We start from the raw sequence: 24,868 nt of genomic DNA, 5'->3' as shown, positions 1-24,868 counted from the left end.
GGAAAAACATAGTTCATGCTAAAATTGATATACTTTTATTCAAATTAATTCAATTAAACATGATCTATAATGATCTTTTAAATGGAGATTGTGCAAACCTCCGAACATAACATAATACAAATCATAATACTTACTTATTAGGCAAAATTTGCTTAAAAATGATTTATAACTTTCAAGTTAAGGGGCAACAATATATTTTACAATATGAAACAATAAAAATTAATGTGTATTATAACTTAATTAATTACCCTTAAAGAACAATATTGCCTATGTGGTGTTGCACAGATAAGTCCATTCTGGTCAATTCTAGTCAATTTTTTATTTAATTCAAATGTCTTGTACCTACCCTATTATATATGCAATTCAATACATTTCATGATTAATTTGATTAAGATGCACTGCCCTGAAAGGACTTAAAACTAAACCCTGCTTAGCAATATATTTTTTAAGAATACAATTACTATACACTTATGGGCACTGGTTGCAAAAAAAATATCAAGAATATATACATAAATAAATTCTCAAGCTTTGTTACAAAAGATATATAATTTTTAAGATACCTACTTAGAGATACTAATAACATCAAGTGTTCACAAAATAACTTATGTACAACAAAAAAAACAAGAGGCACAAACTAAGAACACTGGTCCAGACTTCACAACCACTGAATGGCTGAAAGAGTGCACTGCCCTAAAATTAAATAATATGTACTTGTAGGCAGCTGGAATGTGGAGATTAAAACTATTCAGTTCTGCATTCTAAATTTATCACCTTTTTGAAGGAAACATCAGCTTGACTAAAAAACTTGTAAGATTGTAGTACATAAGAGTGCTATAATTTGTGATTGCTTGTGAGCCATGTTAGGCCTTCGAAGAGACCATCACCAGTAATTGCACAAGCAGGTTGGACATACCAGTTTCTGTCTCTCATTCTTGTTAAGCCTAATTTCTCTTGGATTTCATGGGGTTTCATAGCTTCAGGTAGATCTTGTTTATTGGCAAATATGAGTATTATTGCATCTCGCATTTCACGATCATTTATAATCCTATGTAACTCTTGGCGTGCCTCATCAATACGATCACGGTCAGCACAGTCCACCACAAATATTAGACCTTGGGTGCCTGTGTAGTAGTGGCGCCAAAGTGGCCTAATTTTGTCTTGCCCACCCACATCCCAAACGTTAAACTTCACATTTTTATATGTCACTGTTTCCACATTGAATCCAACAGTTGGTATTGTAGTGACTGATTGCCCAAGCTTCAATTTGTATAAAATGGTTGTTTTTCCAGCAGCATCCAACCCCAACATCAATATCCTCATCTCCTTGTTGCCAAAAATTTTTGACAACAGCTTTCCCATTTTAAAGGCCCCTCACTTAGACATGTATCTAAAACAATGATTTTTCTTAGTCATGATAATTTTAGCCACGACAACATAAAACTGATAATTGTAAAAATTAAATCAAAGCATCCTTTTTACAAAATTTCAAGAGTATCTATTTGACATAGAAATGTAGGCGTGTGATCTGATGTTTGAGATTTAACGGTACTAAGCTAAGATGAAATTATTTCGATTATTTATTGCCATATAAAAAGTACCTAATTAAAATACGTACCACTAAACATTGACAATATTTATTAATTTATCTTAATTTATGCTAAAGTTCTTCACTCCACTTTGCCTAATTAACAGCTCCATATTGTCAATAAATTTTCCGACAAACAAACGACAGGAAAGAACGAAACTTCACTGTCAACTGTCAGTTTTATTACCGGGGACAAGTAAAGGTAGGGAACGTATAAAACGACGACGGAACCAAAAACCTGTTTTGGCTTAGATATCTGAATTAAAAAAAAAATTATCTCATATCCCAAAGATATATATCAATCAATCAATGCTTTATTGTCAAGAAATTGTTACAATTTGTAGACAAAGCTGTAAAACCAAAAAGACACAAAAACACAATTAAAGAAAAGAAAAACAAAAAAAATTTAAAAAAAATAAATAAATAAATAGAATAGAATATCTACAATATATACAGATTAATACAATTTAAAAATTGCAAGTAGTCAAAAATATTATTATAAAATATACAATTTAATGTATACAATGTCAAAAAAAAATCATTAAAAAATCTCTCTATGATAAAAAAAAATGTAAAAAATATTTAAAAAAGTAAAAAATTATAAAAAATCCTAAAATAGCTACACAAAGCAGTATACCTAAACATGTACAGATAGTAAAAATACATAATCAGCTAGTGCGAAATTTCAAATCAATGATTACAAAAAAAATATGGTTAACTGTGTAAAAAGCTCTCTCCAGTAAGAATGCTTTTAATGCTTTACGAAATGCAAAAAAAGATGTGATGGATTTAATTTCCAATGGCAGATGATTGTGCATTTTTTTTGCATTATATAATATGGAACTTTTGACCAACTCTGAATGTGGGGTAGGCAGGTATAGATCATGTTCCGTGTTTCTAAGTGGATAACTATGGGAAGGCCTATCAGATGCTGAATAAAGATGAAAGAGTTAATATTTGAAATGTTTTGAAGAAATACTGGCAATGACTTTGAAGTCTCAGTGTATAACGTAAAGCTCTCTTTTGTAGTCTAAAAATACGGTCAAATTGAGTTGCACTACATGTACCCCAGAATGGAAGGGCGTATCGAAGGTGTGATTCAAAAAGGGTAAAATAAACTGTTCTAGAAGTAGACAGGCTAAGCTCCTTAGAAATTGATCTTAACGCAAAACAAGCGGAACTTAATTTTCTTGATAAAGAGTCAATATGTGTGTCCCATTTTAACAAGTTGTCAACAGTTAGCCCTAAAAACTTTACAGAATCAACTTCGTCAATTGTTGCGTTACCAAGTACAAAAGATTGCAAGGTATTTTTATAGGACAACATTTTAGTTTTGGAAATGTTGAGACAAAGGAGATTAGACTCGCACCATGATTTGATAGTAGTTAAATCACTTGATACGGTTCTATGAAGTGTAGAAATACCCGGATTACTCCAGGTAAAACTAGTATCATCAGCAAATAGACAGATTTTACTGTTAATATTTAGATTAGCAATGTTATTGATGAAGATAAGAAACAAAATAGGGCCAAGTGCGGAACCTTGAGGCACTCCACTTTGTATTGGCTTGCAAGAAGACATAGTCGAATCAATTCTCACAGCTTGACTTCTGTTATTGAGATACGACTTAAACCACTCAAAAGGCGCTTTTCTGAACCCGTAATATTGCAACTTTTTTAATAAGATGTCATAATTAACACAATCAAAGGCTTTAGAAAAATCACAGAAAACTGTTGCTGTAGGGTGTTGGTTGTTTAAGCTGGAGTATACATTATTAAAAAGAGAAAACATAGCATCATTTGTGCATTTGTTATTTAAAAATCCAAATTGATGGGAAGTAAGTATTTTATATTTTAGCAAAAATGATAGAAGTCTTTTTTAACAAATCTTTCAATAATTTTTGAAAGTGTGGGAAGAAGAGCGATAGGGCGATAGTTGGAAGACTGATCTTTGTCTCCTCCTTTATGTAGTGGAATTATTGTCGCCAACTTAAGGCAGTTAGGAAAAACACCTTTTTGAAAAGACTGATTAATTAGAGTAATAAGATGACATAATGTACATTCGGGCAGATTTGAAAACATTTTGAGAGTAAGTCCATCAATTCCTTTTTTGTCTATTGCCAAATATGACATTTAAAATAATTGTCAATATTTTATGTGCTGAGAATCGGTTTTCATTAAATCTTTCGGTTGATTTTCGATAAATTTTGATGCGAATATCAAATTAAAAAAATTAGGAAAACCAAATTTAGTACAAACGTTTTATAGGTAGGGAAAAGAAGAGTTCCCATACTTAAGTCATATGGTGAGCAACCCTTTGGGCTCCATGCTCCCCAACCTTTAAATCTTAATTACCACTACCCCATTTGCGATACCTCAAATTAAAGTTCTTTTTCAGTAGTATTCATCTGCATCTTTTTTTTTAGTTTAATGTAGATTCAAAAAAATAAAATAAAATTAATTTTTGTAAAATGTTTTTTTGTTAAATAAGATGCTCAAAATTCTATTTTGGGCTAAAAATATCTATATAATCTATTTTAAATAATTTTTTTTTAAATATTTTGAAATAGTGTTCTTGGAATAGAATTAACAATTTTTTATAATTCGTTGCCAAAGATCATCAAGAGAGTTTTCAAGTGACTTCAAAAAAAAATCGGGGTCATCTTGGCGGCCATTCTATTGGGCCTCTTCTTTCAAACCACTGATCTGGAAATGTTTAGTTAAATATTGTATAAAATATTTAAACTAAACATTTCCAGGAGCATACTGAGGTGATGCTCCATCTTATTGAAAACGTATTAGATCTTTGTTTAGGTTCCTATTTCCATTAGTTTCCTTTTAGACACGCACACCCCATTTAAAACGAAGCAAAATAAAAACAAAGCTAGCTTTTATCCCTTGGATAAAAGAAAATATAAGACTTCTCAGAGGGTTTAGAGATCGCGCCCATAAGAAATTTTCAAAAAACAAAGTCTGAGACGCACTTACAATATTACCGACAACTTAGCGGCAACAGGAAAAGAGCATATTCTTTAAACAAACTTTAAACAAAGAAGGTAAAGAGTTTTGGAAAGGTGCAGAGAAGCTTGGGCTACCCACACATAAATCCTATAATGACCCACCAAATAATTAATGTAATCCTGCAGAAATTCAAAATCACTCTTTGAATGTTTTACCTACCGTATACTACTAGTCAAAATGTTGGTAATTTTTATAAAAATAACAGATTTAATAATGAGCAGTTAACCTTGCAAGTTATTGATGTAAAATGCGCCTACTTTAAAATCGAATGGAAAAGGTGTGAATGATTTGTCCATAATACATATTAAGTTGTGCTTGCCATTTTGTTCCTACCCGCTAATAAAAATTATAAATAAATGTATATTACAACAGAAAATTTGTACTTGATAGAAAAATCATTAAGCCTATTGGAAAAGTACCAGAACCAACGGGGTTGGGGATCTTTGACCTAAAAGTATTTTGCCCGTATTATCCAAGGTTCTTGTAAAATTACGATACTTTGGTTTTTCAGACACAGCTGTGTAAGGATCGAACAACAATCCAATGGTACATTATAATTGACTTTCACACCTACTAATAAAGCAGTATCCCAGGGATCAATACTTTCACCCCTGTTTCTTTTTAATTTACGTTGCAGATATGCACAAGATAATAAAATATTCAACTTTTGAAGCAATATGCAGATGATTTACAAATACATACATATAATATATCTAATAGCTTGTTATAATTTACAAATAGCTTAAGAAAATCTTAATACTGATTTAGATAACTTTTACACATGGGCAAAAAAGCATAACCTTAAATTAAATGCTGTCAATTCTAAGATTTTAATTTTATCATCTAAGCGAAACCTCTTAGCAGACATTGAAAATTCACTGCGTATTACTATAAATAATTTATCCATTCGAATAGTAGCAGAAGCAAAAAAAACTGGGGATAATTTTTGACATTCATTTTTGACACAATCTATATCTTTTACTCCACATGTTAAAATCAAATTAAAGATGCATATTTAGGGTTAAGGCAACTTTTCAAAATAAAAAAATATTTATCACAAAAACAAAAATATTTTTTTGTGATCTGATTTTATCCCTGTTTGATTACATAGATGTCGTTTATGGAGAATAAGTTTTCGTACTAAAAAGTCTATTCAGAAGAATAAAAATTCGTGCAAGCGATTTGCTTATAACAGTCCGTACAGAAATCGTATTACACCTCACCTTAATGCGAATAGTACTTTGAACATAAAAAACAGAAGACTGCTCTATATAGATATGTTTTATATCTCATAATAACAAACGCCCAACCAACATATTTAAGAACTTAACTTCAGGAATTTGAACATTTACAACCAAGCCATAACAATAAGGATTTTGTCGTATCTATGCATAGGATTGAGCAATATAAATACAGGGTGTCCGAAATAAAACCGTTCATCCTTCAAAAATAAATTGTTTTGCCAAAAATTGCCGAACACGTCAATTTTAATATTGAGAGGGACATTTATTGACAGAAATTGCGTTTTTATGACGTCATCCTCGTCATCGAGTGATACGTTGAATTAAAGGTAATTTGAATGTCTACATAGCTCTGTTTTAATATTTTTATTTTATAAAAATAAAAACAGAGCCTAGTACCATATAGGCCTTTTGGCTTCTTGTCCTGCATCGGCTCTTTCTTCTCCCGCCTGCACCGGCACTGTCCCCAATGCATAGATAATTTTAAGAGTTAATTTTTCTGTAATCATAGTTTTATGTATGCATAGTTATATTACTAAATATTTTTTTTAGTTATAAAAGAAAACAAGATAATTTCTGAAGGCGGGAGTGCGATTGATTTGGCATGAAATCAAATCTAATAATGATAATAATAATATTAATAATAATAATAATAATAATAATAATAACCACCGTGGGGGACCGGGGTCAAAGAATAATCCCCCGGTATGCTCTGTCTGTCGTAAAAGGCGACTAAAGGGCAACCTGGGCTACCAGGGTTAAATGGTGGTACACACACCCATGAAAATAGAGAATAACCGAAGCCTCAAAGAACGGTCGCTGCCTGGGGATACCCAGGGCATGTCTGGAGCCAGCGCTGGATATGACACCATGCGGACCGTCGATGGCAGGGTGCTGACGGGGCGGGCTCTTGCCATACAAGAAACTACAGCTCCACCATAACCCCAGTTGCACAGGGTCATCAAACATCAACCAGGACCCAACTTGCTGAAGGTGTTGCGCAGGAAACACAGATAATGCTCACTCAAGCAGAGTTACCGAGACAGCGCTTAAAATGGACATCTGTCATGAATGAATCTTTTTGAAAGCGCATTTTCTTTAGAGTAACAAATCTGGGGCAACACATAGCTACATGCCGAATTCTGCAGACAATTTGGATAAAATGTGAACGTGACTGAGCAGAGAGTCGCTGACCAATACCGCGTCATTCTTAGAAACCACTTGATCCCAGAAACGCAAATTAACTCTATTAAAAGGGAAATTGCAGCAGATATAAATGATCAACAGACCTTAAATGAAGGAAGGGATAATTTTTAGGATAATGCCGACCAAGAGAGAATAGAAGCGGAAGAAAACTTACACCCGCCAGACCAAGCACCATTACCAGAAGTGATAATAAATGAAGAAACCCAAAATGAAAACCAGAATAATGAACATAATGATGGAGTGCATTCTAAACTTAGAACAGAGTTTAGAAGGGCAATGGCAGAGTATGAAGTTAGAAGCTCCTTAACAAGACCAGCTTGTCCTAGAGTTAACTCTTCCCGCAAATTGGCCATTCTTCTTAATGCTGCCAATATAATTATACTCTTACCGTTGAAAAACACTTGAACAGCTTCATCTAATAATCTACTGTGCGGCTACTGCTGTTATTAAAACCCAGGGATTAAAAATAATAAATAACAAGCAAAGTGTTACACGTAATGAAAGACCTACACCGCCATGGGAAAGGAGACTACAAAAAGAGATTGAAGATATTAGGAAAGACATTGGACGGTTAAAGGAATATATCGGAGGTACAAGAACCAGATAAGTACAAAAAAGAGTAGAGGAAATAATACGTCTGACCCAACAACATATACTGCAGGACCCAGAAAACTGTACTCCGGAACAATGCCTAGACACCCTTAAACAAAAGCTATCATCATCTATTTTTCAGGCCGCTTAAGAAGGTATAAATCCAGTAATAAAAGGAAACAAGATAATTTACATTTTGAACGCTCAGAGAAGCAATTCTATCGAAAGCTTAACGACACTTCTTTAACAAACACCGCCATTAGCATTTACCCCACTAAAGACAACATCTAGGTGTTCAGGGGCACTCAATTCACAATACCTAGTGAATGCAATCTCGACACTGAATGGCTGACTGAAGAACGAGCAAAGAGTCAAGCATTTTTACCATTTTCATGGTGGCAAACACTCATGAAAATGGAGAACAACGGAAGACTCGAAGAAAGGTCGCTGCCTGGGAATCGCCAGGGCATGTCTGGAGCCGGCGCTAGACATGACAGCATGCGGACCGTCGGTGGTACTATACTATAACTATAAACCGGAACCAGTTCTGGATTCACCTAAGACTAATCGATAAAATTTCTAAGAAGACAACCCTTATTGATGTAGCTATTTCTAATAATAACAACCTAAGTACAGGGATCTAGAAAATCAGATACGAAAACAATAGAAAATGAGAGAAGTGCGGACATTTCCAATTATTGTGTCAACAATAGGAGTAATACGAAATAGCCTGATCGAAAACATAAAACTGCTCAAAATTAAGGAAAGCATCTATAATCTAGTTAATACGGTTAAACAGAAGTCGACGCTATTATCAACAGCCACTAAAACGATGCTATTATCAACTAATCGTTATAAAGTTCATTGGAAACGGAGATAATGTCAACTAGTTTAATAATCATGTAATTTTAGTTTAAGTGTATTATTTGTAAATAAAGTTAAAAAACAGTGTCCGATAACATGAAAAGGACTCCAATAGAGCTTCATCCTTCTGATGTTTGAGATAAGTGAATGATCCCCCCCTTCTCCAGAGGGAAGTGCGATTGCCGTATGGCATGAAATCGGTATAATAATAATAATACTAATAATAATCATATTAATAAAAATAATAATAATATTATTAATAATAATCCAATACTATGTGAGTCCCAAGGTACGTGTATCCAAAAAAAGATTATGACTTTAAACCTCATCAATGTTTTGCTATATTGTTACTAAGCTCACACCGTAAAGTCTTGCTAAATCTCTAGTTGAGTTTTTCATATGAGCTTCAAAATATGCCAAATAAGAAATGTCATCATCCTCGCTTATATAAATTGATTCCTTCTTCTAGTTTTTTTAAACACCTTTTCGTTACTTCTAAATTTAGGTTTTTTTCTGTAGACAATAAAAAAAGATTATCTTCGGTTTGGTATTATATTTAAAACATACCAATTTGGTTTCTGTTAGATTCAATGTAAGTAAATTAGAGTCGTACCACCTTTTTACCATCTTAAGATCCTCCAAGATTGGATTGCAATATTCTGGTATAGTCTGCCAATATCGTGAAGACATAACTGATTGGAGGACCAACCAGATCATTTACATAAAATAGGAATAGAACTGGTCCTAAAACCGAGCCCTGAGACACTCCCCATCTCATAGATTCTGACTAATTTGACCCAAACAAAACGTATTGACATCGAACAAGCAGGAATGTAGAAAATCATGAGAGGGAAACTCCACTGAAACATTAATAAAAAGTAAAAGTAACAACAATAATAATAATAACAATCATAATATCAAACTCATAAAAAAGCAACTACAAAAATGAAATACCTTATTTAATAGAATACACTGCTACCTACTGAACAGCATGTTGACAGATTAATATAAATAAAAAAAGAATTAAATTATAAGAGTATTAAATTATTATGAATTATATTAAATGAAGAAATAGGTTATCTATTTTATTGTTAATAAGCTTCCAGAAACAATTGAGTGATGAACCACTCTCCGCGTAGCTAGAAAGACCAAACCCTGACCAAAAAAAAAAGTTGATCAATGTCCCGCTCTGGGTTAGTTCCATCCTCCCGGTAAGCCAAATAATTAAGAAATCTACTCGGAACCCTCTCCAAAGCACTGGCAATCCAAACAATAGAATCCTATTCAAACCTCGATCTAATTAAACTATAAAAGAGAAGTTTAATCAGACCATTAAGCAGGCGCAATTCCTTATAATAAAACCCAATATTCTCGAAGCTCGCGAGATAACTTCCTCGATATAGGTAATAAATGTGAGTTCGCTATCAAATATAACGCCAAGATCTGAAATTTGGGCTTTTTGCTCAAGTAAAACATCATAAATTTTATAGTCATATTACACAGCTGTCTTAGTTCTATTGGTACGATACAATACAGTATTTTGTCATATTTAAGTTGGTTAGTTATACACCAATCTCCCACAAAAAAAGAGACTCAACAGTGGCAATTTTCCAAAAAAATTTTAAATCCTCGGTGCAGCCAAACTATATGTCCTATCATATTGCTTACAAGATCAGTAAAAAATAAGTAAAAGTTTTTATAAGAATTGAAGATTTTGCGAAATTAATTGTGTGTACAGACGAGGCCACATGTTTGGGCGGTAGAAAATCCACATACTGTAAAAAGAACTATATTTCAACATAGATTTTCATTAAATGGTTGGACTGACGTGGTACATGGCATGCTTATTGGACCCTACTTCAACTGACCGGTGAAATTTATTTAGATTTTCTTCGATACAATATGCCATAATTATTAGAAGCTGTTCCTGTAAATGTGAGACTGAATATGTGGTTCTTATATGATGGGGCTTCACTACATTTTATACGAAATGGATAGGGCGTAATCAAACCATTTCTTGGCCTCCTTGCTCCCAAGATTTTTACGACTGTAAGTACAGTTATACGATATTGGGTATATTGTAGCTTTTTACCATTCATTAAGATGTGAATTAAAACACTCGATGCACAAAAATCGTCAACTGATTTATTTTACACGTACACACTAAGCACGATCAGTTATTAAGACTGCTAGAAATATTATGTTGATTTAAATATCACGCCAATTTTCCAACTTGAATTGGCCTCCTGGCGGCTAAGGCGCCAAGATTCGCTACCCTTCCACGTGTCTCCACTCTCCAGTCTCTCCAGATATGTCGTGCGGTGTGCCCGCTGGCGTCACCGCGATGAGTTTGGAATGACGAAGAACAACTAATATTCGTGGCGTTTCCAATATCGTAACAATAGGAAACAGAGGCGTAGGTTTCAAAATTTAGTGATCTTATCTTAAGGAAGCAGGTAGTCTGCTGTCATGATAATTGTATAAACCCATGAACCCTGATGCTAAAGTAGGCTGGTATGCCCAGGGATCTATGCTGGGGTCCACTTCTTTCTTTATGTAAATGATCTTCTAAAAACTTTTGCAAATATTCAGAAAACTGAATGCATTCTTTATGTAGATCATGCCATATTTTAAATAGAATCCCTTTTAAGACAAATGACCCGGACAGATTGCTGGGCCTGGGAATACTACTACACTGGATCAGACCAAGTTATGGTTTGTGTAAAATCCTGATTTTTAATGAAATAGTTTATGAATTTTGAAACAAAAACTTATATATCAGTAAAAAAAGAACGTTTAATTCCTAGGGTGACTCTGGATACAAATCTTTTTTTAATAACATCTGAATGCAGTCAAAAAGATATAAATAGGTCAATTTATGATACGGGACAAATATAAAAAATATAGTTAATAATACGGTTGCACTAACGAGTTTGGAGTTATTCAGCAACATTGAAAAAGTTTTTTAAATTTAAAAGACTTTTGTTTGATGTATTATATAGACTATAGACTGTAGACTATATTTTAAGTTAAATAATAAAAATAATGAACTTTTACTGTCTAATTATTTACATCTACATGAACATCTTGTATTATAAATAAATAAATAAATAGTCATATATTTTCAACAGGTAAGTCATCCAATTACAGAAAATACAAAAATAAATATGTCTTGATAAAGTTCATAAAAAAATAACAAAAAAAACAAAGAGGAAAAAGAAACAAAAATATATCTTAGGAAAATTAAATAAACCATAACCCTAACCCAAACTATAAAATAAGTAACCAATAGAAGAGAGTAATAGATCAATTATTAGGCTTGCGAATTATTGCTTTCAAAGAATCATAGAAAATATCACATTGTGTACAATAAGTATTAAACAAATTACAGATATAATTTATTGGCGCTCTAGTTACCATATTAGTTCTAGGACGTTGACAATAAAAAGTTAAGGAACATCTTGTGTTTAACCTAGGATTTATGTATCTAATTTGGTTTAGTAACTTGATACAATCAATTTTATTATTTAATAGTTTGTATAAAAAGGTAATTCCTAATCAGTGCCCTCTGGTTTGCAAGGATACCATTTCAAACCTATCTAACAAAAAATCATTATCTAGTCCTCCAGCAGGATAAACACCATCCTCTTTGAAAGCTAAATATTTCAAAAATTTGCGATGCAAGCTTCATAATATCAACCCGGTAAATTGGATCTAACAAAACTAAAGTACAGAATTTTTACAGAAAATTCTTGCTATTGCGAATAATAAATCCCAAAAATTTAGAGGCAGCTGAAACGATATTATTTAGATGAGTTTTGAAGTCAAAGCTACGATCAAAAGTAATCCCTAAGTCCCTAATCTCAGTACATCTTGATAAAATATTATTATCAATTGTGTAATCAAATATTATTGGATTCTGTTATCGAGAATAGGTTAAAATGCAGTATTTAGACTTATTTAAGTACAACTTGCTTGTTTTACACCTTATATTAATTTTATTTATTTGATTTTGCAAATCAATATAATAGCGAATAGTGACAATATTAAGAAAAAGTTTAAGATCGTCTGCAAACTTGAGTCTCGGGCATTTAATAAGTTTAGTAAGGTCATCAATAAATATCAGAAAAAAAGGGGACCTAAATTAGATCCCCGTGGGACACCTGAGGAAACCTCGTAACTATGAGAACGGAAACCCTCAATTTCGACGAATTGATGGCGGCTAGTTAAATAAGATTGTACAAGAGCAACCAACTTATCTGAAAATTGATCAAATGCCTGAAAGTCAATATAGGCTACATCAACCTGACCAAACTGGTCCAGTGTAGTACAGATACTCTGACAAAAACATGTCAAATTTGTATCACAAGACTTTTTCTGCATAAATCCATGCTGATCTGATGATTTAATTGTTGAGTAGATTTGATGGAAAATGCACGATTCAAAAAGCTTAGAAAAGTTGTACAAAATCGAAATAGGCCTGTAATTACGCAGCTCAGTTAGATCACCTTGTTTCAAAACAGGTATGACTCTGGCGGTTTTTCAGCAGCTTGAAAAAATACCAGGTTCAATAGATTTGTTGAATATAAAAAGAAGTCGCTTGGAAAAAACATGTATGCAATCCTTTACAGCAAAGTTGGAATGGAGTTAATTTGTTTTTCATTTTTTTGCAGCTAAAAAAATATCAGATTTTACGAACACATTCAATTTGGTAAAACATTTTTCCAGAGAAACAGGATCAATATAAACGGAGTTGCTAGATTCTACATAAACACTTTGAAAAAATGTTAAAAATGTCCCAACAATAGCTTTAGATGATGAAAATTCTCTAACCCCATCTTTTAAAGTACCAGGTACTCTAGATTTACCCTTTTTCCGTATAAATGACCAAAACTGTGAGCTATCATTATGGATATCACTTTCGATTTTTTGGATAAATCCTTGATACGCAGCGTTTATTTGATTCTTAAGTATTTTTCTATAGAGTTTAAAATTATTGTAATCATAATTTGAACCATACTTTTCATATCTTTTAAAAGCTGCTTTTTTTCTAATTAATGCAATAATATTTGATGTATACCATTCAGGATGCTTTTTTTCCTGTAAATTTTAAATGGAATATTGCAAGCTTAATCAATTGATAGTGCATCGTACATTGGTGATGGTAAAAAGTCAGCATTAAGTATTGCGTTATATAGAGTTGGAAAATTAGCCTTTCGAAAATTAAATGTCTTAGGTCCATTTTTATGGAGTTCAAATTGATTATAATGTAAAAAATTGCAGTTTAAATTAAAAAGCAACGGAGGATGATGTTTATCCTCTTTTAATAATGAAAAGTGGTCTTGAGCAACAGAACATCTTGAACATGACATGAACACATTACAAGAAACGAAAATGATGTACTCTTGTGGGTGTCTAGATTTTCTAAAACCAGTACAAGAAGAAATTAAATTATTTAATGCCTCCCTTAAGATGTAAAATCCAAGATAATTGCCAGAAATAAGCAGAATTTTCTTTACTGCTTCAAACTGGCATAATGTCTATTTTACAAGCTTTGTTTTGTGAGCTATATTTTTTTCTTTAAAGAGGATAAGTCAATAAATATATTTATATATATATTTATTGAGTATATTTCTTATTTGAATTTTGAATAATTGAATGATTTTATTGACTGGTCTTTGAAAACTATGTATTTTTGATACCAATGATCAAAATTTTGAACAATTGTAATAAACCTTAATTTATTTGCCAATATATTAAGCAAAATTATAAATAAGTAACCATGCAGAGATTAAAGAGGGCGTGAAATAATAATTAACAAATATTTTCCTACAGCCTAAATAGCTCATTTGAGGATTTGTTTAATAAACAAAAAAACATGTTTTTAATGTCCTCTACACTTTGTATTCGTTCCAATACATGTTGTATTGGAACGATCTAACACAGAAAACCAGGTGATTCTTCGTCATTTCTGAATGACACGAGTGGTACACCGCACGACGTCTCGAATATTAGTTAGAATCTTCGAGACCTTACATACTTCTGCCGAGTATATAGGGAGCCGCATCGCCGATAGTTAGTTCAGTGAAGCAAACTTCGGAATATTGGCGCGAAATTTAAATAGTTTTAAATAAATACAGTAAAAATAAATATCTCTAGTATTCGTGTTTTCGTGAAGTGTGTAAATAAATTAGTTAACAGTGTTCGATTGTTTTAATTCACTCCCAACGAACGGGAAAACCGCTACAGTATATAGATATTACGGTTCCCTCCAATGACAATCTATTTTGCGGCTGCTTTTATGAATAGGTGCCGCTGGCGGACCTTTCAGCTTTTGCAATAAACTGCAAAATAGAATAGTGGTGGAGGCTACTATACCTATAATATTAAGTTATGTTCCCAAACGAATCTTTTTTCAATTCAAATCGCAAGAATTTTATCTCGTAATGCTCGAACTTGTCTTTTTGTCAATATTTTTGATAACCTAATAATAGATGTTATATAGAAGAATTAATTTCTTGTGCGGCTTATCTGCTTTCAGATCTCGTAGACTCGAAACGATGATACCTAACTGGTAAGTAGAAGGAAACAAAGTTCCAAACAACTACACGCAATTCTGGACGAGACCAAAAATACACGCAATACAAGGTATTTGTCTGAACCTCGTTCGACTTATTAAAGTCTTTAAGCATTATTATTTATCGCAGCAGTTTGCATTTTATACAAACCATAGATATACGGCGTATATTGCGTTTTCTTACAAAACATTTTTCGCCAGCTCCAAGACGTAAACTGCACAGTAATCCAGTTGGAAGTTGATTAATTATATATATTCTTTCAAAATCAAAATTCACTCTAATTTCTTATAAAGTTTATTGCAAAAGATAATTTTACAGTTAACGAAAAAACAATAAAATTTTCTGGTATTTGATACTTACGTTATTATACATATATACCTATAGCTTTTAATAATTTTTTATTGTGTTGAAGTTTTTTATTCAAAAGAACCAAAAACTTGTACAGTGTAATCAAAGTTAAAGTATTATTTCGAAACGTAAGTAGGGGACAGCACTTGTAACAAAACTGAACTGTCATATTGAAACACCCTATATTTTATCTAAAAAGCCATCAGTTCGGATTCAAATATATTATATTTACATAGCATCGAGAAGATACCGCATGCCTAGGTTGTTGTACATCATCCTCAATTTAAGTGTTTAAATAATAAATTCATAATATACAAAAAACAATATTTATTTTTAATTATATAATCCTACTTCCATTTCATTTACATTAAGTTATACTTTAGAATTTGATCTTCACTTATGTATTTCCTCCCAACTATTTATATATATGTCCATTAACCTCACAAAGTTCCATTCGCTTCATAATAAAATAAATATTCTTTCACAATAATACGAGAAAATTACCAAACAATTAACTATAGCGTCAAGTCAAGTAAATAGGCACTTAAACAAGGAAATTAAGAAATAAATATGTCACTTTTATTTAAAAAATACAATGTGTAGAAATAAATAATACAATATATTGCCTAATTAACTGACTTGAAAATTCCCTGGTGAGTTTCGAGTGGCCTAATTAATTACTTATCAATACAATTTATAAATTTACAATTTTCTGTGGTACACTAAGTGGTGTTTTAAAATTACTTAGAAAATATGTTTTGTTATATCTTCTTTATCTTATTTATTTTACAATTAGCTATAGTGTATAAAGTCAATGTTTATAACAACAAGACGATTAAAAAAAGCATAACTAATTTAGGTTGATAAGATGTACGATTTTTCATATTGTTCTTCAACAAATCATTTGAAAAAAAATAAAAATATATAAACGCAAATATTAAAATTTAAAAAGGTGCAAAAGAGTTAGCAACTGTAAAATTGCCGTTTCCAACGCGAGTATGTCTTTCCTCTTAAGACTTACGTGCTAAGATTTCAAGTAACTCCTTAAAATAAAGATGTACAATATATATATATATAAAAATGCTCGACAATATCCTTTTTGGCAATAAAAGTTAAAACTAATTGCAAATTCTTTTAGTTAAAGTTAAATAATTTTACAATGCTAACTGACTTAACAACATCAACAACTATAACTAAAAGTAAAATCATGTACAGTTGATTTGGCTTTTGGGCATAGTGTAATATAATCATTAATTAAAGGCCTAACAATTTAGTAGTTAAGTAGTATATAAACAACATTATAGGATCTTTTTATCACACAACTTAATATAATAAAATAAGATACTTGAAATTCAGCTAATTTTGTCCTTCATTAATCCATGGCAGTGATATAATTTATAGAAAAGAAGTGTTAAAGAGAGGTAGTTATTTATAATACCTGCCTCTAAATTGTCCACTTACAAATAAAAATCTGAACTAAAAAATCTTTTGTAAATTTGTATCCACTTACTATTAAAAAAACTTATTTATTATAGAACCTAATATGTATAAGACCCATAACATTGTATAAATATTTCGGTAACAAGTTCTATTAACATGGCATTTTTAGCTAAAGAAAAAAAAGAGAATCCAAAAATTGTAATCTGGAATACTAACAATCTTATTAAAAAAGATCTTTCAAATGAAATGGTAAAAATGTCATTTCTAAAAAAGGACAGAATCGTTAACTAGTTTATTCTTCTGTAATGGTATAATGTAAACTAGAAAATGCTGGTGAATTGAAAAAACCCTCACTCTCCCACAACAGACAGTGCCCCAGACATTGGGGTTGGCGAAGAAGACACTGTTGACAACATTCTGCATTGCTCCTTAACAACAGGATCTGCAAAACAAATCATTTATCATTCAAGGGAATTTAAATATAATGGATAAGTTGCCTTCACATTACGATTAGCCTGTAAGAATTTAAAAAGACTGGTAATTATTTAAATAACAGTCAAAAAGCATCTTGTGCACTGTAATAAATAAAATACTACATAAAATGATTCCAGTAAAACTATTAAAATAGGTAAATTGTAAGCTTTGAACTAATTCTTTGGATATTTAAACCAATTAGCAGTATACATATATGGGAGTTTAAAGAACCTTTCTGAAAATTCATGTATCATACTAATTCACGTGTATTAATTAGATATACAGGGGGACGTTTAATTATGCATTTACTGAGCAATCGAATGGCCTGCGCGGTCTCCGGACCTAACTCCACTAGACTTTTTCTTTGGGGCTACTTAAAAAGCAAAGTTTATAAAACCCCACCTGAGAGTATTGAGAATTCAAAAAATAGAATATTTCAAGAATGCAGAGAAATTAGCGGGCAGACCCTTGCCAATGTTCGTAAGGAGTTTGAAAATAGGCTTTTTTATTGTCTTGCTAATAACGGCGCGCATTTTGAATATTTAATAAAATAAATTTGTTTTTCTATCCTACCGATTTACACTTTATTTGCTTCTTGGTCAATCAATTTTATTTTTTTTTACAACCATTGATAGCATAATGAATGCCCTTTAAAATAATGTATCACACCATGGGGTAGCCATTTGACATACCAAAGTTTGTCGTAAATAAAATATTCATTATTTCTAGACATTTTCGCTAACTATTTGCTTACACATTTACCAATTTCATTTCATTTTTTGGTACCGTTGAATAGAGAATTTTACGCTCCTTACTATGATGTATCACACGATGGGGGTTCCCATTTGACACATTAAAGTGAGGTTAGCTGGAGGTGAGGAGGTGATTGACAGAACAGAACTTCAGTAAATGCATAATTAAACGTCCCCCTGTATATCTAATTTGACTTTTTTTTTTTTTTAGAAAGTTATTAAGCGTGGATCGTTTTGAAATGAAAGCACTGTATACGTGACGCTCCGCGAGAAAAGTTTTCTTACTCCAATGCCGCTGATTTTCTACGGCGAGTATAGCTAACTTTCGAGCGGGCATCGGAGTTCTTCTATTTTTTCCCTCTTCACTCACATACACTCTTACTATCCATGTGCAGGCTCATAACTTGAAAGATATTAAAGATATCTATTTCTAGTTTCCACTAATTTATAAAGGAAACTTATTTGTGATCAAACGTTTTTTTTTTTTTCGAGTAACGGACCCTATCTCGGAGAGCGTCACTTATGATGCTAAAAAAGTGAGGAATTTAAGATTATCTATATTTCAAATATAGTATGTATGTTACATAAAAGAACAAATGTTATTGCTACACCATTGTTATCAAAACAAAATTAGGACCCATAAGCTTTTGATTTTCTTGGTAATTTGTAACCTTAAATCCCCTTTCAGTGAATATATATATACATTTGTTTTAATTTGTTAATAAAAAAAATTTGCATGTAATACCTAAAAACACTTGAATATTGCCCTAATGTCTCTAAAACTGAGGTTGCGGTTCAGTAGTAAAAAAGTTCTGACTGATAATATAGTAAGAAACAACATAATTTAGTAAACTTACAGAAATAAGCATGCTCCATTGCATCCCTGGCAGTCAACCTCTCATGATGATCATACCGCAACAATTTATCCAGAAAATCTAAGGCCTCAGTGGATACCAAATGCTGATTTTCACTATGAACAAAGCGTTCCCATCGTTTCCTTGAATGTCTAAAAAATAATATATTACCATCAAACTCTTCTCTTTCAAAAAGAAACTACAAACATACCTGCCTAAAATATCATTAAATCTTGGGTCTAACTCTATGTGGTACTTATCAAGATATTCAAAAAGCTCCTCAGTTCCTAATACTTTGGCTATGCGTACTAACTGATCATAGTTGTCATGGCCATGAAAAAATGGCTCCTTTCTAAATATCATAGATGCTAGCATACAACCTAAAGACCACATATCCAGAGAATAGTCATACATTTGGTAATCTACTAACAGTTCTGGACCTTTAAAGTACCTACAAAGATAATCAATAAGTCACTTATACCAAGAAATGTACTAAATATCATACTTTACCTGGATGCAACTCTCACATTGTATTCTTGACCAGGATGGTAAAATTCAGCTAATCCCCAATCAATTAATCTCAGTTTTCTATTTTCATGATCAATCATAACATTGTGAGGCTTTACATCTCTATGCATAATACCCATACTGTGACAATAATCAAGAGCTTTTAAAAGCTCATATAAATAAAACCTAATGTCAAAATCTGTCAAAGTCTGGTATAACTGCTTGAAATCAATATTATTTACATGCTCAAATATGAGTGCTGGGGTTCTAGACACAGGATCCTTAACAACAGCTTCTAATGAAATTATATTTGTTCCACCCCTAAGATTTTCCAAAATTTTTATTTCCCTTTTAATTTTTTTCTTTTTTACAGGCTAAAATATAAAAAAAGTATTTTATGCTTTGATTTATAATGCCCTAATATGTGTTCAATAATATAGCAAATAAAACAAACAACTTACCTTTAAAATTTTTACTACACATTTTTCATTATTAATAACATTAATAGCCTCAAAGACCTCACTATATTTTCCTCTTCCTAACTTGCGGACAAGTTGATAGTCATCCTGTTGTCCCCAGTCAACAACAAAACTTTCATAATCCCAGTATTCACGAGGTTTGTGAGAATTAACATCCGCATAAACTCTTGCTCGACTTGGTACAGCCATAGTAATGTTTTTGTTATTTAAATTATTAGTCAGGAAATGTCTAACATAGATTCTTAATCCACCAACTGAAAAATGAAATATTTTATACAAATTTCCAGTTTTCTATTCCACCAGTTTTCATAATATATTTTCTACAATATTAAAAATAATAAGAAGTAAATTGATATAGTTAAATAGATTAGAACAAAATCAGTGAATATTTAGAAAGCTAAAATGCACCAACCTTCTTTACTAATATTACCAACAGATCATTTTAACATAATATATTGCAAAATTGCCATTGCTTTCAAACACTTCACATATCAACAGAACATTTTTCAAATGAAAATAGTAGATTACAATGAGTCAATGCAGGGATAAGGGAAGGATCTGCAAACCATGTCATAAATGTGGCAAAATGATTCTCAAATTAATAAAGTATATTCAATGAGTTTCAAAAGGGTGAGAAAGAAAGCAAAATGAAGCCTCTGAATAAAGCATTCAACATAAAATTATGTAATTTATTATATATACCATCGGCTATGCTTTAAGTATATTTGCTACTTTTATTTTAATTTAAAGTTACATATTTTATTTATATTATTTTTGTTTAACCAATAATGTTTGTAATTTATGGCTGGTTTTGAGTATCCCTAGTATGTAGAATGTTAACCTAAATTCAGAATTAGCTGATGGATCGTTTGAAATAATTGTGGGTATATTAAATGCACAAGTTTTTTTGGCCCTATTATTGCTTTCTACTATACAGTACTAGTACTATTCACTTTTGTCTTTCAAAAAACCTCAAATATATCTAATACTTGCTGTGATATTCGATTTCTAGCTGATTCTACTAACAAAATGGTTTTCCCTTATTGCAATTATAATGACTAAAATATTTTATTGAAAGTCAATTGGTTGAAAGTCAGATTTTCTTCAAGATGGCTAGAAAACTTGACCAAGCACAAGAACACTTCTGAGCAGGCATAATATTGAGTATTTGAGTCAATAAAAATGGTACACGATTACTTTCTTAAAATCATGATTCATGATGACTAAAGATGAATAAAAAAATAATAAAAGGATAAAATATGCATTAGAAACAATGGTAGAAGTACCACTATGATTGCTAATGTTTTGCTATGATGCAAACGTTTTTCTTTTTGACATCTTGAAGCTGACAAGTTAATGAGGTTCTATATTTCTCTGTTTATGTATATTAATTAATAAAATAAAACTACAATGAATAATCTGGTCTTGATATGGGCTAGGTTTATAGAATTAGACCAAGATGTTTGCTTCATATTTTTAATCCTTTGTAAAATTTCTTGTTTTGGTTATTATGAATTTATTATTCTATTTCTATTCTTTGTTAAAATAGTCTAAGTCGTACCTTCTACATGTGTACATAGTTTATATATAAAAGAAATGTAATGATCCATTAAGAGGGTGTTTAAAATTAAAATTTAAAGAATAAGGCAAGGAGGGTAGAATATGTGTGAAATGCTACTCCTGTAATTTATACTTGTTTTTGACTGCTGAGGATAGTTTTTTGGGAAATATATATACTCAAACTCAAATTTGAGATAATCATTAAAAAAAACAAGGATCGAAATGTTATGTATTAAGCTAAACTTAGCTCTTTAGTTACCTTGGTTGAAACACTGTTTTGCTAATTTAGAATATATAATCAGCATAACTACATGACTGATTCCTCAAAACTGCGAATCTCGTAGTCAGCAACCTTGTGTAAGCAGGCAAAGGAACACGCCATTTCCCACATTTTATACTTTCATAATCCTAGCCTACACTTAAAAACTGCCTACCTATTATGATTTGTATGCTTTACAGGAGCCTATGCTAGATAAGCGCATAGCTATATTGACTACGGTTTCAACTTAAAGCACTAAAATATGTAGATTTCGAACCGGCTTTTCACACGAGTCAAAAAAAACCAAGATGGAAGAAATTGTTACTACCGCCCGAACGTTCTACTCAAATCCAAGCCACTTACTTTACGCCGTCGGGTATAAGGTATAAGCTATACCCCTCTAAAACTACATTGTATGATCAACGTTGCCAAATAATAATAGATGTCTGAATATCGTCAAGTAAGCGTGATGATAATCAATCGTATTCTTAAAAGGGAAATTATAAAATCTGATCTCAGCAAAAACCAGTAGTAGGTAATGGCAATATATTAAATATTTGTAAAGTAGCACTTTTTCATACTTACTTGTTATGCACAATGTTCAGGCTAAATACCATAATTTCTAAAAGAAAACTGCACTAAATTAAAATTTTTGTTAGTTATCAGCTACCATCTTGCTAACGTAGCAAATATTAAGCAAAAATTAACCAGAAACGTACTAATTCACTAATATGGGTTATTAAATTGGGGCGTGCTAAATATAAACAATGCCAGCTAGCAAAAAGTCTGACAACAGCGATCACGTTCCCATAACTAAACGTGCATGACATACAGTTGTGCATTGTATAAAATTATGGTTTGTACATACCGCCACCGACAGCGAACGAATTCAATGGATACGTTCGCAACACAAATCCTCATATCCACTTGTACATAATTATGTGGGGCTGCTAGATTTAAGGCGCATTCACAATCAATTCGTGGGTGAAGTAAGACTTAGACACGCATGCTAGGCAGATTATAGGTAATAGGACCTTCACAATAAAATTTAACTTAATCACGCGTACTGCAGTGGACGAAATTGTTTGCAAGTTGCAAACTTTTTCGAATCGTGCCGAATTATGATATGCGCAATTATTACCTTTCTGTTATTTTATGTTTGTTTTGTTTTATTTTTGAGAGTTTATCCTGTTGTTTTGTTCCGTAAATAGTCAGTGCGATAAACTAAGTTTGAAGCTAACAAAACAAAATATGGATAAAGAGAGAATGCATTATATTTGCTGCATATTACTTTGGCGCTTTTGTTATTAAAAAAACGAGTAATTTTCATGCATGCAGTTAATATGCCAAAGCTACTCAATCCCCGGCGATTTGGTGTTCGGCCTATTTTGATAGCTAGATTCTATAACAATCTTTTACGGGAAGTTTACCTCAGTGATCCTTATATTTTTTACAATTTTACAAGAATGCCTCCAGCATCTATTGATAAGTTATTAAGCTTTGTAGGACCATGTTTAGCCAAGACTTCAAAAAGAGAGCCAATATCTCCAGGATGCAAGTTTGTTATATGTAATAATGTTTATTATATATATTAAATTATACACATGCATATCAAAAACAGTTTAAAAAGTTATATTTAATTTCTGGTTCTTATACAGGGTGTTCATTTGAAAACTTCCCACCACGGATTTATCGAAAACCACTGTTTAAAAAAAAGCCGAAATACGTCAAATGGTTTGTCAAGGGAGACAACTTTCTAACCTAAAATTACTTCACCCCCTTTCACCCTCAGCCCCCCAGGATCATCACCTTAAAAAATTTAAATGGCAAGGGGTATCGAGTAATAGCTTGTTTAAAAGGTCTTTCGAAGTCTTTTATTTTGACGTTTGATTTTTTTAAATCGGTCGATTCGTTTTCGAGAAAATGAGAAAAATCTTTGTTTATCTTAATTTGTTCAGATAGAAAACAAAAACATGAAAATATCAGTTTTTATTTCAATAAGTGTTCAAAATGTTGCCCGTTTTTGGCCAAACAATGATATAGGCGATGTTTAAATTCCTGACGGAAATTTTTAAAAACATGTTGGGATATCATGGCAGCTGTCGATGATGCGCTAACAAAGTTCATCCAAATTTTCAGGTTGGAGAGTAAACACAATAGATTTCAAATGACCCCATAGAAAAAAGTCTAACGGCGTTATATCAGAAGATCTAGCAGGCTATTCTACAGGCCCCCTTCGCCCTATCCATCTATCTGGAAACTCGTCGTCTAGCCATTGCCGAACGGGAAGAACATAGTAAGGAGGAGCGCCGTCATGCTGGAAATATATTTCAGCCTCATTAAGTATAGGGTTTCCATCATCATCGACGAATCGAAGACGATTTCGATAGGCGAGTTGAGTTTTGTGAAAAAATGACTGAAGCGATTAATGATAATACTATTCATGTAAAGAATATCTGCTTCAGCGATGAATGCACATTTTATCTAAATGGATTTGGTAATAAGCATTGTAGATATTGGAGCAATGAAAATCCTCATGCATGAAGGGCATACCCAGTACCCTCAAAAAATTAAAGTATGGGCAGGCATTTTAGGAAATAAAGTGATTGGGCCATTATTTATTAACGGAAATTTAAATGGAGACATTTATTTGGAAATGTTGGAAAATTCAATTCGCTTATCACTGAATCCATTGAAAACCAAATCGAAAATACAGTCCCAAATATCTATTGTGAACAAGACCGAATATAATTCTCTTTCATCAGGACAAAATGTTTCTTTATGGATTGGCGGTCTCCTTAACCACATCGCAGTCTAAACAATGGCGAGAATGCTGAACAAGAAAAAAAACATGAATAGCTCTGGTCTTAGTTTAGTTTTCAGTCTTTACGTGACGTTAAAATTGTTAAGTTCTATAATTCGTAATACACTTATTTGTTTTACATGGTTGTTTAAAATTCATCAAAAATAAAACATTTATTTATCTCTAACATATCAGGAGTAGGATAGAATCCACCGTGCTTTCTTTATTTTGATTAAAAAAAAAAATTGTAAAAGTTTAAGACACCATGTCGCCGCGAAAATGGAAAATCCACCGTCGCAAATGGTCT

At 31.9% G+C, this 24,868-nt stretch overlaps 2 protein-coding genes across 5 annotated transcripts; both read right to left on the bottom strand.

Moving 5' to 3' along the window:
• Nucleotides 1-19: 19 nt before the first annotated feature.
• LOC126748943 (ADP-ribosylation factor 6) lies at nt 20-1,756 on the bottom strand. Of its 2 annotated transcripts, XR_007664838.1 has the most exons (3): nt 1,616-1,756; nt 772-1,387; nt 20-690 (listed from the first exon to the last, which is right to left on the bottom strand). XR_007664838.1 is itself a non-coding variant. In XM_050458493.1 (2 exons), exon 2 carries the CDS (start codon nt 1,357-1,359, stop codon nt 832-834), a length of 528 nt encoding a protein of 175 aa, XP_050314450.1. In that variant the 5' UTR covers nt 1,360-1,387; nt 1,616-1,756; the 3' UTR covers nt 20-831. The 2 variants fall into 2 exon arrangements, 1 of the variants encoding a protein (XP_050314450.1); XM_050458493.1 differs by having other exon boundaries at nt 20-1,387.
• A 13,989-nt stretch (nt 1,757-15,745) lies between these two features.
• LOC126748776 (casein kinase II subunit alpha) lies at nt 15,746-22,559 on the bottom strand. 3 transcript variants are annotated; one of them, XM_050458224.1, is made up of 6 exons: nt 22,344-22,559; nt 19,922-20,193; nt 19,464-19,834; nt 19,165-19,404; nt 18,957-19,105; nt 15,746-17,315 (listed from the first exon to the last, which is right to left on the bottom strand). In XM_050458224.1, the coding sequence occupies exons 2-6, from the start codon at nt 20,126-20,128 to the stop codon at nt 17,224-17,226; spliced, it is 1,059 nt and encodes a 352-aa protein (XP_050314181.1). In that variant the 5' UTR covers nt 20,129-20,193; nt 22,344-22,559; the 3' UTR covers nt 15,746-17,223. The 3 variants fall into 3 exon arrangements, with proteins under 3 accessions (XP_050314181.1, XP_050314179.1, XP_050314180.1); XM_050458222.1 differs by lacking the exon at nt 22,344-22,559 and adding an exon at nt 21,759-22,132; XM_050458223.1 differs by lacking the exon at nt 22,344-22,559 and adding an exon at nt 21,934-22,132.
• Between the last annotated feature and the right edge of the window lie 2,309 nt (nt 22,560-24,868).

The sequence above is a fragment of the Anthonomus grandis genome, chromosome 22, assembly GCF_022605725.1.
Source record: "Anthonomus grandis grandis chromosome 22, icAntGran1.3, whole genome shotgun sequence".
NCBI classification, from domain to species: Eukaryota; Metazoa; Arthropoda; class Insecta; order Coleoptera; family Curculionidae; genus Anthonomus; species Anthonomus grandis.
Note: the sequence above shows the minus strand (reverse complement) of the source record. Positions and strands in the feature narration are given on the sequence as shown.

Bases quoted from the DNA above. Each gene is read 5' to 3' on its own strand.
- LOC126748943 (XM_050458493.1), bottom strand. From the start codon at position 1,359: ATGGGAAAGCTGTTGTCAAAAATTTTTGGCAACAAGGAGATGAGGATA.
- LOC126748776 (XM_050458222.1), bottom strand. From the start codon at position 21,804: ATGCTGATTATATATTCTAAATTAGCAAAACAGTGTTTCAACCAAG. The intron at 19,835-19,921 runs GTAAGTTGTTTG...TTTATATTTTAG, and splicing joins GTGTAGTAAAAATTTTAAAG to CCTGTAAAAAAGAAAAAAAT. The intron at 19,106-19,164 runs GTATGTTTGTAG...ATTATTTTTTAG, and splicing joins TTTAATGATATTTTAGGCAG to ACATTCAAGGAAACGATGGG.